The 15,827-nt window shown below is 52.7% G+C and overlaps 6 protein-coding genes across 6 annotated transcripts; 3 read left to right on the top strand and 3 right to left on the bottom strand.

Annotated features, from left to right (window-relative positions):
* Positions 1–284: 284 nt before the first annotated feature.
* On the bottom strand, positions 285–1,989 carry HER10_EVM0000235 (uncharacterized protein; the record flags this gene model as incomplete). The annotated part of the gene is made up of 7 exons (XM_035470028.1): positions 285–637; positions 716–802; positions 933–1,158; positions 1,237–1,460; positions 1,555–1,594; positions 1,693–1,908; positions 1,981–1,989. 7 exons carry the CDS (start codon positions 1,987–1,989, stop codon positions 285–287), a joined length of 1,155 nt encoding a protein of 384 aa, XP_035334561.1.
* Positions 1,990–2,842: 853 nt separating this feature from the next.
* HER10_EVM0011464 (uncharacterized protein) lies at positions 2,843–3,546 on the top strand (the record flags this gene model as incomplete). The annotated part of the gene is made up of 2 exons (XM_035480897.1): positions 2,843–3,125; positions 3,193–3,546. The coding sequence occupies exons 1-2, from the start codon at positions 3,039–3,041 to the stop codon at positions 3,544–3,546; spliced, it is 441 nt and encodes a 146-aa protein (XP_035335376.1). The 5' UTR covers positions 2,843–3,038.
* A 196-nt stretch (positions 3,547–3,742) lies between these two features.
* On the bottom strand, positions 3,743–5,495 carry HER10_EVM0007759 (uncharacterized protein; the record flags this gene model as incomplete). The annotated part of the gene is made up of 1 exon (XM_035477304.1): positions 3,743–5,495. Exon 1 carries the CDS (start codon positions 5,423–5,425, stop codon positions 3,743–3,745), a length of 1,683 nt encoding a protein of 560 aa, XP_035335108.1. The 5' UTR covers positions 5,426–5,495.
* Positions 5,496–5,939: 444 nt separating this feature from the next.
* On the bottom strand, positions 5,940–8,375 carry HER10_EVM0012651 (sugar transporter). The gene is made up of 5 exons (XM_035482043.1): positions 7,718–8,375; positions 6,869–7,660; positions 6,810–6,812; positions 6,463–6,739; positions 5,940–6,367 (listed from the first exon to the last, which is right to left on the bottom strand). Exons 1-5 carry the CDS (start codon positions 7,827–7,829, stop codon positions 5,992–5,994), a joined length of 1,560 nt encoding a protein of 519 aa, XP_035335472.1. The 5' UTR covers positions 7,830–8,375; the 3' UTR covers positions 5,940–5,991.
* Positions 8,376–8,584: 209 nt separating this feature from the next.
* HER10_EVM0005821 (beta-glucosidase) lies at positions 8,585–11,719 on the top strand. Its single transcript, XM_035475425.1, has 3 exons — positions 8,585–9,036; positions 9,085–10,979; positions 11,041–11,719. The coding sequence occupies exons 1-3, from the start codon at positions 8,976–8,978 to the stop codon at positions 11,674–11,676; spliced, it is 2,592 nt and encodes an 863-aa protein (XP_035334971.1). The 5' UTR covers positions 8,585–8,975; the 3' UTR covers positions 11,677–11,719.
* Positions 11,720–12,242: 523 nt separating this feature from the next.
* Positions 12,243–14,892, top strand: HER10_EVM0007019 (uncharacterized protein). Its single transcript, XM_035476586.1, has 4 exons — positions 12,243–12,632; positions 12,713–13,519; positions 13,579–14,356; positions 14,417–14,892. The coding sequence occupies exons 1-4, from the start codon at positions 12,337–12,339 to the stop codon at positions 14,606–14,608; spliced, it is 2,073 nt and encodes a 690-aa protein (XP_035335059.1). The 5' UTR covers positions 12,243–12,336; the 3' UTR covers positions 14,609–14,892.
* Positions 14,893–15,827: the final 935 nt, after the last annotated feature.

The following is a 15,827-nucleotide window of genomic DNA, read 5'->3' on the forward strand; positions in this document are numbered from 1 at the left end:
ACAGACATGCCTGGAACATTATCGCCCCATTTTTGTCGTTCGATAACTTCGATTGGGTCCTCCTACTGGGGCTCACATCAGAGTAAGGATCATGACCAATACCCTGCATCCATCTGGTATGGGGATGACATCGAACCCACCAGACCAAATAAAGTTCGTTGGGCATACGTTGTGAGACATTGATTGAGCAACTCGTCTTACACGTAGTAGCATTTCTCTCAGGAAACAGGCTTGCCATGCAAATCTTTACTAAAAATTTCAACTGAAGCTGAATGTGACGATAATTATGAAGCTGGCTTCCCGCTCGCACCTTGAGTATTTATCGTTACTCCCGCTTTGCTCAAACTTCCATGTCCACTGCCACCGTCATCATTGGCGATATCGATACTTGGCTCAGAGTCACGTTCACTCAGTCGAGTAAAGGGGCGCTCGTCCTCGGCACCGCCGCCGCCAACCCCTTTCCGCATCGCCCCAGTACCAGAGCCTCCTAGGTAACTGCTTCCATTTGTAGTGCTGGGCTTCGTACGGTCATTGAGTATGTATTGTCCGCCAGAGTTCTGGCCACTTCGTCTGATCGAAGATTTCAGTCTGCCATTCAGCGCGAGGTTGAGGATCGGTTTCAGGCATGGGAGACAGGCTAGTTCATGACAAATTATGTATTAGCTGAATCCCATTGTAAATTTTTTTGGGCTGACTGTGAGGCGAGAGGACCTACCGCAGATGATAGCTGTGTTAGCTTCGACATTAGTCCAGATAATGGTGTCGATGAAATTCCAAGTAATGTCAGGTGACGTGAGGTCAACTGAAAGAATCACATTTAACCGGGCCATGGAGACGACAGTAACGCTGTTCAAATTCGTCAGCAGCTGTTGTTTCTCCTGAAGATATTGCAGACTGCTAATCTACTCACAAAGTGCCGAGCGCAAAAATACCTGCAAGGGCGAACTTCTGTGCTTTGTGCAGCTGTAGCTTCCACACATAGGGGATAGGTAACAATACAACTAGTGCATCCGTTATAATATTGGGAATAGAGTTTCCCTTGAAGAACATCTTGACATCAACACCGCATGTGTACTGATCAGACGACAGGGGGTTGACTGTGTCGTAGCGTGCCCAAAAGGCATGAACAGGGAGACATTGGAAGATCGTAACGAGAATCTGCGAGCTTTGTTAGTGAAGTTCCCAGAGATCTTCAAACACCTAGACTGCATTCGGAGTCGAGGTCTTTCAACATACAACAGCAATGAACCAAGCTAAGACGATGCCGGCCATAGCCCAGATGTAATACCTGATGCTTTTACGGGCATTGAATATTCGCCAGTAGAGCGCCAATGTCGACCACTTGACTGTTGATAACGTCACTGTGTACGCTACTTCTGATACGAAAAGACCAATTGCCCACGCTCTTGTCGCCGAGGTTGGCGCTACCCAAATGTGTTTACCGGTACCATTCGGTATCACTACAAAAGGATCAGATTACCAGTATTGGAATGTAGTAGAATTCAGGCTCTTAATGATTGGACTGTGATTTCAAACTTCATGGAGTTGACTTACTGTATCCTATGCTTATAAAAACGTGCACAGCTGCTGCGGTCTAAAATTGAATTGTCAGCGAACATGCGTTGCCTTCGTGCACTTTTATCGCAAAATAGAAATTAAAAATTCCAAAAGGCACGGATTTTCGTTGCATACCAAGGAAACAGTGATCAGCCAGTCCTCCAACCAAAGCTTATTGGATTGTATTCGTCGGGCAAGAAACCGAAGCGCAACTGCGATGGCTGCGAGTGCCCACGTGCAACTGAGAGCACCAATGATGCTGGCAACTCTGGACTCGCTGAGATCTATGCCATCCGGAACTGGCAGAGAGGCCATCTTGCCTTCGGCTCTTTGAAGAATTCCGTGCTTGGGCTGGAAAAGAAAGAACAAACATCTGTCAGGTTAGACTTTCAGACTTTTTTTTTTTGGGCGCCTGAGCCAGACAATGGCCATGTTTATGTGTGACCAGCCGGAAACCGAGACTTGCCGTTCCATACTGGCCAATAACTCGGTTCGATTCATAACAGTAAGATGCAACAGAACTAGGCTCTTGGCCCTGGTTCTTGCGCCCGGAAACTGGGGCCGCCAGGTACAAAATCGAGATTGATTTCTCCACGATCCGGGCACAACCTGGGACCGCCGATTACCTATTACACCATCCGTTGGAACATCAACCCACCGGTCCACATAACGACTGGTTGGCATTCGTCTTACTCGTCAAGTATCACCAATTGGACTTGAAGGGAATTGTGACAAGGGCCCTAAGAGTTGGCCGTAGTGCGAAAAAATGGCATGTTTTGGGCTGCCCTGGAAATGTCACTGTAGCTTGCTTGAGTCGTGCGATATCCACTCCAAGTCACCAACCAACACAACCAAGCTAAGACTTACCAGGTGCCCTAGCTCAATTCCCACGAAATAGGGCCCATCTGGACGTAAATGCGCCCCAATATCGCCGGTCTCTGGTTCATATCCCGCCTGCTAAAGAAACAGGGGATGAACACCTTCCAAATTCAATTCCCGGCTCAATGAAATAATAAGTAACATGGTGTTCCCCTGATCAAGGTCTCTTACCCGATCAAGCTTCCTCATCTCAGTTCTCACTCTCACTCACCATCAACTTCAGCGGGACCCTCTTCAATCTGAATCAACTCCTCGAGACCGCAACTATCATCGACGCAATGAGTTCTCGTACGCCTCCCACTTTCCTTCTGGTACCGGGCGCCTGGCATCGTCCATGGTCTTTCGACCTTTTGCGCGATGACCTCCACGGCCGGGGGTTCAGTACTGAAACGGTTGCACTGGCCGGCGTGGGTAGCACCGATGTGAACGTGGGATTGGAACAAGACACGGCAGCCGTCCGCACCGAGCTGCAGAAGCTCATCGACGACGGGCGTGAGGTTGTCGTGGTTGCGCATTCCTATGGCGGTGTCCCTACTGCGAACGCGGTAGAGGGTTTTAACTACAAAGATCGAGTTGCGCAGAGCAAGACTGGCGGCGTTCTCATGGTCGTGTACATGACCTCTTTTGCCATCGGTGCCGGGTCAGCTCTTTCCGACGGCGCGGGCTCAGTGCCCTGGTGGGACGTCAAGGTGGGACAACATTCATATGCAGGTTCCGGAAAGTCAGAGACAATAGCTCATCGCTCTTACCTCTTAGGACGGCTTTATCTCACCTCTCGATCCGATCTCCGTATTCTATGCCGATGTCGAGCCCGCTCTCGCCGCCAAGGCCGTCGAGGCCCTGCGTCCTCAGCCTTTCAAGACCTTTCAAGACAAATCCGGCTTCGAACCTTGGAACGAAGGATTTGAGATGGGTTACATCTTTGCTGAGGATGACCAAGCCATACCGCTTGATCTGCAGATCATGATGGCTTCTCAATTTTCTCCCAGCTCCTTCACAGCTAGCCTTTCGGCCAGCCACTCACCGTTCCTCAGTATGCCCAAGGGCCTTGGGGATGCTCTGCAGCAAGCTGCTAAAACGGCTGTCGCAAAGACAGAGGGCTTGAGATAGTTTAAATAGTACATCTTGCAAGTTAAAAGTGAGTAGTGATGCATGCAAGTAGCCGGACTTCATGTGGACTATGAATCAGATGCCAGGAAGACTGTTTTATCGATGCTATCAGACAGCAGGTATTCATCCGGCAAGTCAACTTCGCTACTTCCCAGGTGGAAGATGCAAGAAGAAGTCGAACTTGCCCTCGGCCAAATTACAGCGCCAGATAAGCGTCGATTTTGCACGTGAATGGCATGGAACCCCATATGTTCCTAGGTTCCTGACAGATCCGAGCCTTGAGTAATGCCTTCATGTTGCTTGTAAGGTACTGGGCAGTTTCTTGTGCCATCTGGCTTTCATCATCATCTCCCCAGTTGCCGCTGTACCACAACTGTCTACAATCAGAGGTAGAGAATGCAGTCCATGGCTGTTTGCGTCCGTCCCTTCCACCGGTGCTTGGAATACCACAGGTGAGATACACATCAGTGTGGTTTTGTCCCAAAGTTATTCTAAGCCGCAGGCTCGTTCTATATGGCGCGTCCTTAGGAATTAGAAACTTGCTGTTCAGACTATCCCAACGATCTGGGGGAAAGCCCTCCACAACTTGCAACTTGAGATGCTCTTCGTGATTCTGTAATATCTGTAGATATACATCTACTCTCCTGGTGACGGACTCTTGTATCTGCCTCTGAATAGACGGTGTCACTCTAGAGATCACGCAGGCGTCTTCCTCTACCAACATAGTTCTCCGGGCGTCATCCAATTCCACACGCGTGTGTCGATACTTTGCTGCCATAGGCAGTACCCTTGAGAATAGATTCGGGCCGACTTTTCGAAGAAAAACATCGAATATCTCTGGGTTCTTGCAATTTGGCGAAGCAGCGTAGTCAAACTTCATTCCCAGGCAGTTAATCTCCGGAACCTCGAAAAACCGTCGCCGGCCGAATCGGATCCCGCGATTGGTCATGGAAAACTCTCGTCCGTCCAGCAACGTCCCTCTAATACGCGAGATACTGTTGGATTCAGAAAATGCTTCTGGAGACTTGGCGAGCATGTCGCAGAAATAAAGGTCTGAAAGATCTTGCGGCATCTTTTCTTCCCCATTAAATTTTGTCGTTGATTCAGGGCGCAGCGGCGCGTGGCAGAATATGGAAATGTCGTTTGAACGCCGGATGATCTCCTCCTGCAGGCGAAGGAATGCCCTGTCGCCCTCGCCATATAGCATCGGCATGTTGACGTCGAAGATTCCAATGAGACAGTAGGCAATATCCTCAACCCTCGTTGTAGTCCGTCTCGATGCCCATGACATCCTGCGCGCCACCGGCTTCGAATCAAGTAGTGTGCAGTCCCCTAGCACGTCCGCATCCACCCGCGTGATTCTAGAGATGGCGCCCCTGAAGTCTGACCTGTGTCCTCGGAAGTTCCACTTCTCGTCGTAGAATCGGAGGACCTTGGGCGCAATGAGTTCCTGGAGACACCAGCCGCGAGTGAACCATCTGCAGTCCTTCAAAGCATCGTCGGTAGACTCCCCCCTATCACCGGCGGCTGGCCAATCTGAGAGAAAGGCGTAGCATACCTTGGCATCACGATACCAGCCGAACATGGAGTTAATCGCCTCGCCGAGCTCGGCGCTACTCGTCTTGTCGATGCAGCAGGTGTCGATCCATGCGTACGCTATGCCGTTGGCCTTGGCTTCGCGGCATGTTGCCACGATCTTCTTATAGCCAGACTTTCGCGATGCCTTGTGATCTGGTGTTTCACTAATTTGTGTGAATTCCTGGAAGCTGACCTCCTCATTGTCGACCCATGTATGCGAGAGAATAGCATAAGCTGGTGCTAAATTGGCGGTAAAGAGCCTCAACTGGAGACTCTCCGTTTCGATGAGCCGGATTGACATGCTGTGTGGTGAATCTGCTACCTGGAATCTTTGGTGACCTGCAAGTTCGCTTCAGATATCGTGTTCGTCGTGGAGTTTCCTGTCAAAGAGCAGCAGAGCGGCCCTGGAAAGTACGCGGAACACGTACGAATCAACGGTTATGCCGCTTGGGCTGGGTGCCTGACTTTGAGGGCCTAGCTGAGTGTCGTGAATCCTAGTCATGCAGGTAACATGCATGGTGCACCAATAGCGTCGCTTGTCACGCTGCATCCAAGCCAATAGTCACTTACCATAATTGGCACGATAGCTTGTGTGTTCTCCATTCTTTCTGACTGTCACAGCTACTTGCTCTCTACTCGTCAACAGGGTTGATATCAGAACAAGGGCCGGGAACCCAATATCGAACTTACACCATGAACCAATATCAGGGGATAACACTAAAACACATTGCAAAGCTGCGTATGAGAGACAAATGTGACGGTGAATCTTTGAATTAGATGCATTACATAGTACTATTACTATACTAAATGCGAAATGGGTATTCACTTTGAGGCTTAAACGCCCCTTGCTTTGTGAGTTGCAATGCCTCAAACTCTGTGTTCAGCATCGCTCTGATACTGTCTCTTATCCTCATCATCTCCATGAGTTACCAAAGCCTCAGTCTTCTCGCTCACAGCCGCCGCAGGAGGCACCGCAGCATCATCACCGTCAAAGATGACAGCCATTTGCTCCAGGGTGTGTCCGCGAGTCTCGGGGTAGGCGAAGAAGACGGTGATCCAAAGGAGAGCAAGCATCACGATGAATACAATGTAGTACTTCCAGTGAATAGCCTCCAGTGCAATGGGGTTCACAAAGGTGTTGATGAAGATAGCGATGACGGTTGAGCACCAGGTAACGGTGAGACCTCGGGATCGAAGGCTGAACTGCCAAATCTCGCAAGGGTAGGCCGTGAGGAAGGGGGTCCTAGTGTCATGTAAGCGGATGTTCTCTTGAGAAGACCGCCCAATTCTCGACAGTTCGGGATTGGCCCTATATGGGCTCAGAAGACATAGACTTACATGGCGATGTCGTATCCAGCAAAGAAGATGAACAAGAATGGGATGACCGAGGATCCGATGGCCGATGACTGGGTCGTGGCGAAAGAACCACTGAGGCCAGTAATGATGATGAAGCTCACCAACATGACGCTGGCAGAAGTCAAGAACAGGAAACGGCGACCCAGCTTGTCGACGCTGGTGGCGGCAGCGATTGCCCACAGCAGGTTCCAGACGTTCAGGCAAGCCGAAATCAAGGTCTGGTTTGTGACTGATGTGACTCCAATCGAGTTCAGAATGACTAGACAAATGTTAGCAAAGTCAGATTGACAAGACCTATAGAAAGGTGTCGATAGGGTGGGATATCGTACGAGCTAGGCAGATGTTAGCTATCGAGACAAGGAATGCGATGTTATCGGTCAAAACTCACGGAGATAGTATGACACCACGCCATTACCAGCCCATTGGGCGTAGATACCGAGAGTAACCGAGATAAAGAGGCGATGACGGTTTCCAGGTGTCTTGATCATATCCATATACGAAGCGCTGGAAGAAGCCTCCTTTTCTGCGGTAATGGTGGCCTGGATCTCAACAACCTGGTAGGTTACCAAGGGATCGTTTCTGTTACCACCTGCATGGTGAGTAGCCAGAATCTCGGTGGCCTCCTCGACCCGTCCAACACTAATCAGCCAACGAGGACTCTCAGGCGACAAGAGGAAGCCGGGCAAGGCAACGAAGGGAAGGACAATCTGAAGAACGACGGGAATACGCCAGCACCAGTCCGAGGCAATGTCACGGCAGGCAAAAGTGACCCAACCGCAGAGCGTACCGCCAAAGTACCAGCCGACCATGAATAGGGCATTGGCGATGGATCGTTGCTTCGGGTGGGCGATCTCGTTGATCAAGAGAGGAGCCGAGTTTCCGAGCCACGAGGCGGCGATACCGATGAAGAGACGGGAGTAGGTGAAGGTTGCTTCGTTTTGGGCTGCCGTTTGCATGACGACACCGAGAATCAGGAACAAGTATCCGACGTAGATGCCAGGCTTGCGACCCCAACGGTTGGAGCATATGGCGGCGATGGGGAAGGCGATACCGTTCCCGAGCCAGTAGATACCTGTGATCCAACCAAGGTATGCGCCGGAGGGGTTGTGCGTAAAGGCGTTCCATCGAGGAAGGGCGAGGAGACCGCCCATGATGGATCCATCGTAACCGTTGGCAGAAGCTGGAAAGTCAAAGTCAGCTACAACAGGCCACTGTTTGTTGAGCCGAGTTTACACACAGAACAACACCATAGACAAGGTGATAAAATTGAGCTTCCGCAAGTGGGCGTGCTTCCACCAAGGGAGGTCATCGCCGGGGATCACGGCCAGGTCCTCGACAGGTTTACCCATGTTGACGTTGGGTTATCAGGGTCGCAAGAGAGGCTGGCAAAAGGATCAGAGGCAGAAGTTTCCGGATACAAAGAGAAACTCTCAAAGATGTTGTCGTCAAGTTGTCTGGACTCTTTAGAGCCTGCGAGCGCCGTGAAGCAGGGTCACATCACACAGTCCAGGGGGGAAGAAGGCAAGGTCTATATACAATCGATACTCCCTTCACAAGTGACAACAGGGGAAACAAGTCGGAATCTGGCTTGCGATTTGCGTACGAAAAAAAACTGAGGAGGTGGAGCATGGCATCCCGATGCCCCGGTCGTCGCGTGTTCGTCCGGAACGCAGATTTGGGTCGGATGGGGGATTGGGGAGGGGCCAGAACTCTCCAGTGTCACGCCCCATGGAGAAAACGCTTCCAATGCAGACCGTCGCGGGGGCCCATACGACCCACTTGACAAACAATGGTAAAAGTGGTTTACGAAGTAGTCGTAAGGTCGTAAGGTTGGTCTGGAGAAAGGAGGACACGGGGGCGGAGAATTGAGTCAGTTCATGCTTTGATGTGACGGGAATAGTCAGAGTTGAGGTTTTCAAGAGTCAGGAGACCAACGGGACTAACACTGAGGCGGAGAAATGTATTCTTGGCTAACGTTGGCCTTTCCATAGCTGAAGCTGCTTAGACCAAACAATGCCCTGTGCCTCACCCCACTAAGCCGTGGCAGTTGAGGCCGGCTTTCAGACCATTTTTTCTATTTCTCCGCCTTCGAGAACGTTTCCCCATCGTGACCAGATTTCCGGCGCGTCGGCTCACCATCCACGCGACTCTGAAGCAGTAAAGTGGACAGTAAAGACCCAGAATACTCACTGATTCAAGTCTGACTACGTCATGGCCTTCGGAATGCGATTCTTTATGCCCGACGTGTGGATCAAAACCCCGCGGTCGAGGGGAGACACAGAGACCATGCTGGAGACTTGGGGCTCCCCGCGCTGGCTCTGGACTCTCGGAATAAAGAGAAGCGCCCGACGATCGGCTCAATTTCTCCCTTGATCAATTGCTGGTGTCTATTCTGTTCTTCTTCAGACGAACTTCGGATCTTGTTGTTAGAATTCACCTGTCTCTTCGCTGTCTGAACTGTTTCCCAAGACCAGCTTCCTGTCACACGTTTCATCATGGATGTCGAAGCACTTCTTGAACAGCTCACGCTGGAGGAGAAGATCTCACTCACGGCTGGTCAGTTACCAGAAACTATCACTTGAACTCAATTCTGACTAGAAAAAGGCGTTGGCTGGTGGCACACTGCAACAGTCGAGCGCTTGGGAATCAAGCCAATCCGTCTCTCTGACGGCCCCAACGGCGTTCGCGGTACACATTTCTTCGACAGCACACCTTCCGCGTGCCTTCCGTGCGGAACTGCCATCGGCGCAACATTCGATGTCGAGCTGGTCCAAAGGCTCGGCCGCCTACTGTCAGACGAAGCTCACGCAAAGGGCGCCCACGTCCTGCTTGGCCCTACAATCAACACCCAGCGTGGGCCCCTGGGCGGACGTGGTTTCGAGTCCTACTCCGAGGATCCGGTATTGTCTGGCATCCTCGCCGGCAACTATGTCAATGGCGTCCAAGAGTCAGGCGTATCAGCCACGCTGAAGCACTTTGTGTGCAACGATCTCGAAAGCGAGCGTATGGCTGTCAACGCCATTGTGACCGACCGTGCCATGCGCGAGATCTACCTGCTTCCCTTCATGATCGCCATTGAGATGGGCAAGCCCCGCGCGATCATGACCGCCTACAACCAGGTCAACGGTGTCCATGCGGCGGAGAGCAAGAAGATCTTGCAGGATATCCTGCGCGACGAGTGGAAATGGGACGGACTGGTCATGAGCGACTGGTTCGGTACCTACAGCACATCTGAGGCCATCAAGGCCGGCCTCGACCTCGAGATGCCAGGCCCTAGCAGATGGCGCGCCGGAGCCCTCTCCCACGCCATCATGTCTAACAAGGTCAAGCGATCAGAGCTCGACTCGGCGGTGCGAAACGTCCTGAAGCTGGTCAAGCAGGGCCTCGAGAACACCTCCATCCCACCCAACGCCCCGGAAACCGAGGCGAACACACCAGAGCACATTGCGCTCCTGCGCGAAGCAGCCGCTAAGTCTTTGGTACTCCTGAAGAACGAGAGAAGCATCCTTCCTTTTGACAAGAACAAGAAGATCGCTGTCATCGGGCCCAACGCGAACATCGCGACCTACTGCGGCGGTGGTAGCGCCGGACTCAGAGCCTACAACACCGTCACTCCTCTGGAGGGCGTCAAGTCCCTCGCAAGCGACGTCGTTTTCTCGCAAGGTGCCTACGGTCACCAGTCTCTGCCTCTCCTTGGCAAGGCTCTCAAAACACCAAACGGAAAGCAAAGGGGTTTCGTGCTCCGCATCTACAACGGACCCCCACCCAAGGACACCGCCAGCTCAGCCGACAGCCGGACACCCCTCGAGGAGCGCGTCCTCGACGATGCCAACATCTGGTTCGTCGACTACGAGAACGCCGACCTCAACCCCATCTGGTGGGCCGAGACTGAGGGCACCCTCGTCCCGGAGCGATCAGGAGAGTGGGACTTTGGCCTGTCAGTTCATGGCACCGGCGAACTCTTCATCGACGGCAAGCTGGTCGTCTCCAACGTGGAGAACCAGCGCCTGGGCAGCAGTTTCCTCGGCTGCGGTACGGTCGAGGAGACGGGCACTATGCACCTGGAAGCCGGACGAAGCTACCGCGTCTTGGTGCGCTTCGGCTGCTCTGCCACCAGCAAGGTCAAGGCCTCCGGCACCGTTGACTTTGGCCAGGGCGGCGTCCGCTTCAGCGGCTGCCCTAAGCTCGAACCTGCTACCGCGATTCAAGAGGCCGTGGAGGTCGCCAAGAGCGTCGACCAGGTCGTTGTGTGCACCGGTCTGAGCGGCGAGTGGGAGTCTGAAGGATTCGACCGGACGACGATGGCTCTGCCTCCTGGCACCGACGAGCTTGTTGCTGCTGTGCTGGCGGCGAACCCTAACACGGCTGTTGTCGTTCAGAGCGGTACGCCGGTCTCCATGCCTTGGATCGACCAGGCTGGCGCCGTCCTGCATGCTTGGTTTGGTGGCAACGAGTCTGGTAACGGCATTGCGGATGTACTTTTTGGAGAGGTCAACCCGGTAAGCTATCTCAGGTATATCAGAGAGCGTGAAGTGACCCTACTAACAAGCTACATCGCAGGCCGGAAAGCTTCCCCTTACGATGCCGCGCCGAGTACAAGACAACCCCGCAGCACTAAGTTTCCGCTCAGATAATGGTCGTTGCTTGTATAGTGAAGATGTTTACGTCGGCTACCGCTGGTATGACACGCTCGACATTGAGCCCCTGTTCCCCTTCGGACATGGCCTTTCCTACACGACATTCGAGGTTACCGATCTCGAGGTGTCTGATGCGTCGGCCCAGACGAATGGCCACGCCAATGGCAACAACACAATCACGGTTCAGGAGGCGGATAGCCTCACTGTCCGCGTCAAGGTCGCAAACACTGGCTCTCGTGCCGGCTCTGAGGTCGTCCAGGTCTACGTCACACCAGCGGCGCGCACGCCGTTGACCAGCACAACTCGCGATACCATTACCCGTCCCAAGAAGGAGATGAAGGGCTTCACAAAGGTCACGCTGGAAGCCGGAGCCAGCGTCACGACAGAGATCTCTTTGGATGTTCTGCGTGCGACGAGCTACTGGAGCGAGATGGAAGACTGTTGGCGTAGCGATGCCGGCTCTTACGGCATTCTCGTGGGAACCAGTAGCCGTGGAGAGTTCCTCGAGAAGACCGTCAAGGTGGAGATGTCGAGGACATGGAAGGGATTGCGGGCATAGACGAATAGACTTAGACATGCATTTTGTACATAAGTGGGTGGGATATTAGACATCATGCGTTGAGACGAGGATTAGAAACGCCTCATAACGCATGTTCTGCTCATGAGAGCACAATTCAAAGTTGAATATACCCGATGATGATCAAAGCAGTTGGCAGAGGGATGTGCCTTCTGAGTAATCTTGGTGATTTGAAGATTTCTTCGTAGAGCTTCACGTTAACGGTTCCACTCGAGAACCTCCGTATGCTAGTTTGAGTCGTGTCATCCCACTTGACGGATCTAATCTCAGAGATTGTCGGCCTTTCGCCGCGATCACCCACCAACAAACTTCGGGCGTTGCCCGAGTCATCCCTGGTGGTAAAACATCTTCCGATCACGCGCAAAGCTGCCATCCCATGTCTAACCCCATTCGAGAGTGGGAAATCCGCTGGGGACCCCGGGATTTATCGGCCGGGGCCACCACGCGCCTCCATCAAGTCCCATTCACCATGGATTAGCGTTGGGATCAAATAACACTAAAAGGGAGCATGTCAACCCCCTTTCATCCCATTTCTCCGCATTCTTCACATTTCTCCCCCTCATTTTCCCTCTCCACGTTTTCCAGAAATCCCGGCAGGATGGGTGCGGCACCACCATCCCTATCGGTCCGAATTCCACCAGCATGCGCCGTCGCTCGAGCACTCAGGCTGCGTCCGTCAGCGTCTCGCCAACTGCGATTCGAAGGGCTGCTAGCAAAACGCCAGATGAGACTACAGGCTTATCGTCGACGGCAGCGGTGAGATCGAGCATCGCCAGCAGAGCGTGCGACGCTTGTCGTGCTCGGAGGAGAAAATGCCACTTTGACGGGTCTTCGCCCCATGCTGAGGGCCCGTCTCCGACGCAGTGTCGTGATTGCTGCAGACTCGGCATACCATGCAGCTTCCTGGTGCCCACGAGGCCGCGGGGACCTAAACGAAGGTATGAAGATCCGGGGTAGCAGGGGGGTTTCGTTCTGTGTGTACATTCTACCCAGAGTCACTCACTTACTGGCTCGGCAGGAAACGTCTCCCCTCAATGTCTGATAGGAGCGAGAGTGAGCTTCCCAATGAACCGGAGACTCATCATGTAGAGACTGCCGAGCAGCAGTCTCAGCAAGTTCCTGAGCCTGCAGCTAGCATTGAGCCTGTCCTCGTCTTGCCAGGTCAGACTCCTCCATCAAGACCTTCACAAGCCAGGTCTCCCTATGGCCCGCCTCATTCTGCCCTTCATGGCCCATCTCCGCGTGCCGCAGCCCCGGTCCAAACGGATTCGCCCTCGGTAGCCGGCGCTGGGTTCCCAACAGATGAGTTATGCTCAAGAGCACTCATACACATCTTGATGGCAGATTACCTCGATTTGGTCTACCCGCTGGTGCCCGTGGTCCATCGGCCCAGTTTCCGTCATGATCTGGCCACAAATCGGGACATAACTGATCCGGACTTCTTTGCTGTCCTCATGAGTTTGGCCGCGCTCACTGTCGGCTTGTTGCCGTCGCGCTTCCGTGACTATAGGGCAGTTGACCCCGAAGCTGCGATGCGCTTTGAAAATAGGACTGCAATGATTAACTGTTGCGCGGAGATATGTACTCGACAACGGACTGCAAACTACTGGGACCACATCAACCATCGGAAATGGGCAGTGTGTTATGTTCTTTCCGTCGCCTGTTTTCAAACAGGTCAGGTCAACCGGAGCCGGATGTTCGATGTGGAGTACTTGCAAGTTTCGCGACTTCTTGGGCTGCATCGCATTTCCGAGTATGAGGGTCTCAACTGCATCGAGACCCAATTACGGAAGAAGGCCTTCTGGATGCTCTTCTATGGCTACGCGTAAGCCAAGCTCTCATCCATAGTATACTACTTCGATCATAAAGACTAATGAATACTAGGCATACTAGAGTCCAAGCAGGACGCTGGGAAAGGCTGACATACTTTGGGCCTGGTGAGCTACGTGAGGTCAACTACGAAGCTCTCATGCCCCTCGACATTGACGATGAACATATCTTCAGAGACAGGATCCTAGACCCCGTCTCTCCAATGGCATCACACGGAACACCATCCGCACATGCGCAGGAACCCCGAGCCACATTGACACTCACCAGCGGCTTCATCATCCATTCCCGGGTATTCCACAAGGGCCTCCAAGAAGCCATAGCCACATTGGGCTGCGAATGTGAGCTCCGTCGCACCCCCGCCGCCCGTCTAGCACGCATGCGCGATCTTCTCCAAGAGATGAGATACATGCTCGACGACGTTCCGGGCCCCATGCGGCAATGGGCTTCCAACGATGGGGGTACCGATGCGGCCCCCAGCACGCCGCGGTTTGATGATGAGAGAGCTACAGCTGCCGCATCGAGCTATGGCAGCCCGGCAGACTATAGCCGTGCTCCGGAGGCCGGATCCTACTCACAGGTGATCCAGGGCCAAGCCGAGATCATGAGGGCCAACATCCATGTCACGCATCTGTGGTTGCAGAGCTTGCTGCTGGAACAAGTCGACGGTGTGACACAAGAGAGCGCGATTGCCAACCCCTCGACAACTGGACGTGAGGAAGTATCGGCCGCCCTGAAAGCGAACTGGGCTGAGCGTGAGGATATTTGCCGTCAAATGCTGCACTTGCTACACAGCATCCCATACATTCACCTGGAACCAAACGGACTCTACTTGGTATGCTCAACGCTCGATCCCAGCTCATGCAAAGTTCCATCTCTAATAACATCTCTTCAGGCGTACAAGGTTCGCGATGTAGCTGTAACACTACTTAATTGTCCGTTCGAAGCCCACGAACGGCCTGCCCGTCGGGCGGTGGAGTACATGCGGGACTTCACTCGCGCGTTGTCGCGCCTCGATCGAAGTGAGATTGTGAATACGAATAGTCTGAAAAGCTGGATCGATATCGACCGGGAGCCTGCAATTTGACAGGATGGTCTACAGCATTTCGGCATCGACAGGTGGGACGCTAAATTCACCAAGTCAAAAGGGCTGGCCTTATCGGACTATGGAACGGTGCTACGAATTCACAATCAGAGTCACATATAAACGGCATTCATCCTATCTCAAACTAGAATCGTATTGAAAGATGATCAGATCATATGTGGTTATGTCATGCGTCACTAGTAGTTGGCGTGCTCAAGCGTCAGTACCTCCAGCGGCTTACAGTGTTGCGTGGCGCATCGCACCACCTTCAACGCAGCAAAACAGGCCCAAGACTTGCCGGCATGGTTCCCTGAGGCCAAAAGTAAATAGTCCACTCACAAGGAGTTAGTATGTCTTGAATAAAGGCAAAACAATCAAAAGATTTGAACCCGGAGAGGTTCGAACTCTCGACTTTGAAGAAGCATACTGTCGTGGTGATCACGAAGTATAAGCATCACACTCTAACCAACTGAGTTACGGGTCCTGGGTTGCGCCGGAAAACCCTGGATTGCGGGTCTATCTTGCGCGTCTCCGTGTTTCCCCCGTGTTTGCTCGAGTTTCTGAGCGCCAAGGTGGAAGCAATGTTTGTTGTGGTGGGGGGTTTGCCAGTTTGGCGCCACAGCTTTGCTCGGAACAAATGCGCGAGAATATGCTCGAAACAAATGATACAATGACAGTGGAAAGTTTGTGAGTGCAATTGAGGACTTGGGTTGAAAGCCTGGGAAGTACGAAACTTTGAAGGGAATTTTTCCATTTCCCCCAAGTTTTTCCCGAAGAGACCAAGTGGGCTCTGCCACCAATGAAATGGCTTGGTCTAAGTCCCTCGCCCCCTCTGGCTCGAGCTGTCTGAATCGCCATGTCATTAAGCCACAACTTGGTAACCTCGGCTTCTTTATACGTTGTCGGGCTGCGCTTCCAGACCTGTTGGGACTTCGTCACTTGAATCACAACGACTGGGGACTAAGAAGACTAAACTTGGAAGGAAACATTGAGATTGCGGTCTGGGTATCGTTCATCCTTGATAGACGCTATTCAAACCATAGAGTACAAAAATAGAGAGCTGGCTGGTTAAACAAGGGTCAGGGCTCATCCGTCCAACGATTTCAAGACATATCACAAGTCATCATACCACCAACGCCTTACTGATCGAGCTTGTCGCTCTATCACCCATTCTTTGTCATTATTTCCTACCAACTTCCCTGCCCTCCTACTCTTACACAGA

Source organism: Colletotrichum scovillei (assembly GCF_011075155.1).
Source record: "Colletotrichum scovillei strain TJNH1 chromosome Unknown Contig00004, whole genome shotgun sequence".
NCBI lineage: Eukaryota > Fungi > Ascomycota > Sordariomycetes > Glomerellales > Glomerellaceae > Colletotrichum > Colletotrichum scovillei.

Bases quoted from the DNA above. Each gene is read 5' to 3' on its own strand.
- HER10_EVM0005821 (XM_035475425.1), top strand. From the start codon at position 8,976: ATGGATGTCGAAGCACTTCTTGAACAGCTCACGCTGGAGGAGAAGATC. The intron at 9,037-9,084 runs GTCAGTTACCAG...GACTAGAAAAAG, and splicing joins GAAGATCTCACTCACGGCTG to GCGTTGGCTGGTGGCACACT. The intron at 10,980-11,040 runs GTAAGCTATCTC...GCTACATCGCAG, and splicing joins TTTTTGGAGAGGTCAACCCG to GCCGGAAAGCTTCCCCTTAC.
- HER10_EVM0012651 (XM_035482043.1), bottom strand. From the start codon at position 7,829: ATGGGTAAACCTGTCGAGGACCTGGCCGTGATCCCCGGCGATGACCTC. The intron at 7,661-7,717 runs GTGTGTAAACTC...TTGACTTTCCAG, and splicing joins CTTGTCTATGGTGTTGTTCT to CTTCTGCCAACGGTTACGAT. The intron at 6,368-6,462 runs GTAAGTCTATGT...ACATGACACTAG, and splicing joins GCTGGATACGACATCGCCAT to GACCCCCTTCCTCACGGCCT.
- HER10_EVM0007019 (XM_035476586.1), top strand. From the start codon at position 12,337: ATGCGCCGTCGCTCGAGCACTCAGGCTGCGTCCGTCAGCGTCTCGCCA. The intron at 12,633-12,712 runs GTATGAAGATCC...CTGGCTCGGCAG, and splicing joins CCGCGGGGACCTAAACGAAG to GAAACGTCTCCCCTCAATGT. The intron at 13,520-13,578 runs GTAAGCCAAGCT...AATGAATACTAG, and splicing joins ATGCTCTTCTATGGCTACGC to GCATACTAGAGTCCAAGCAG.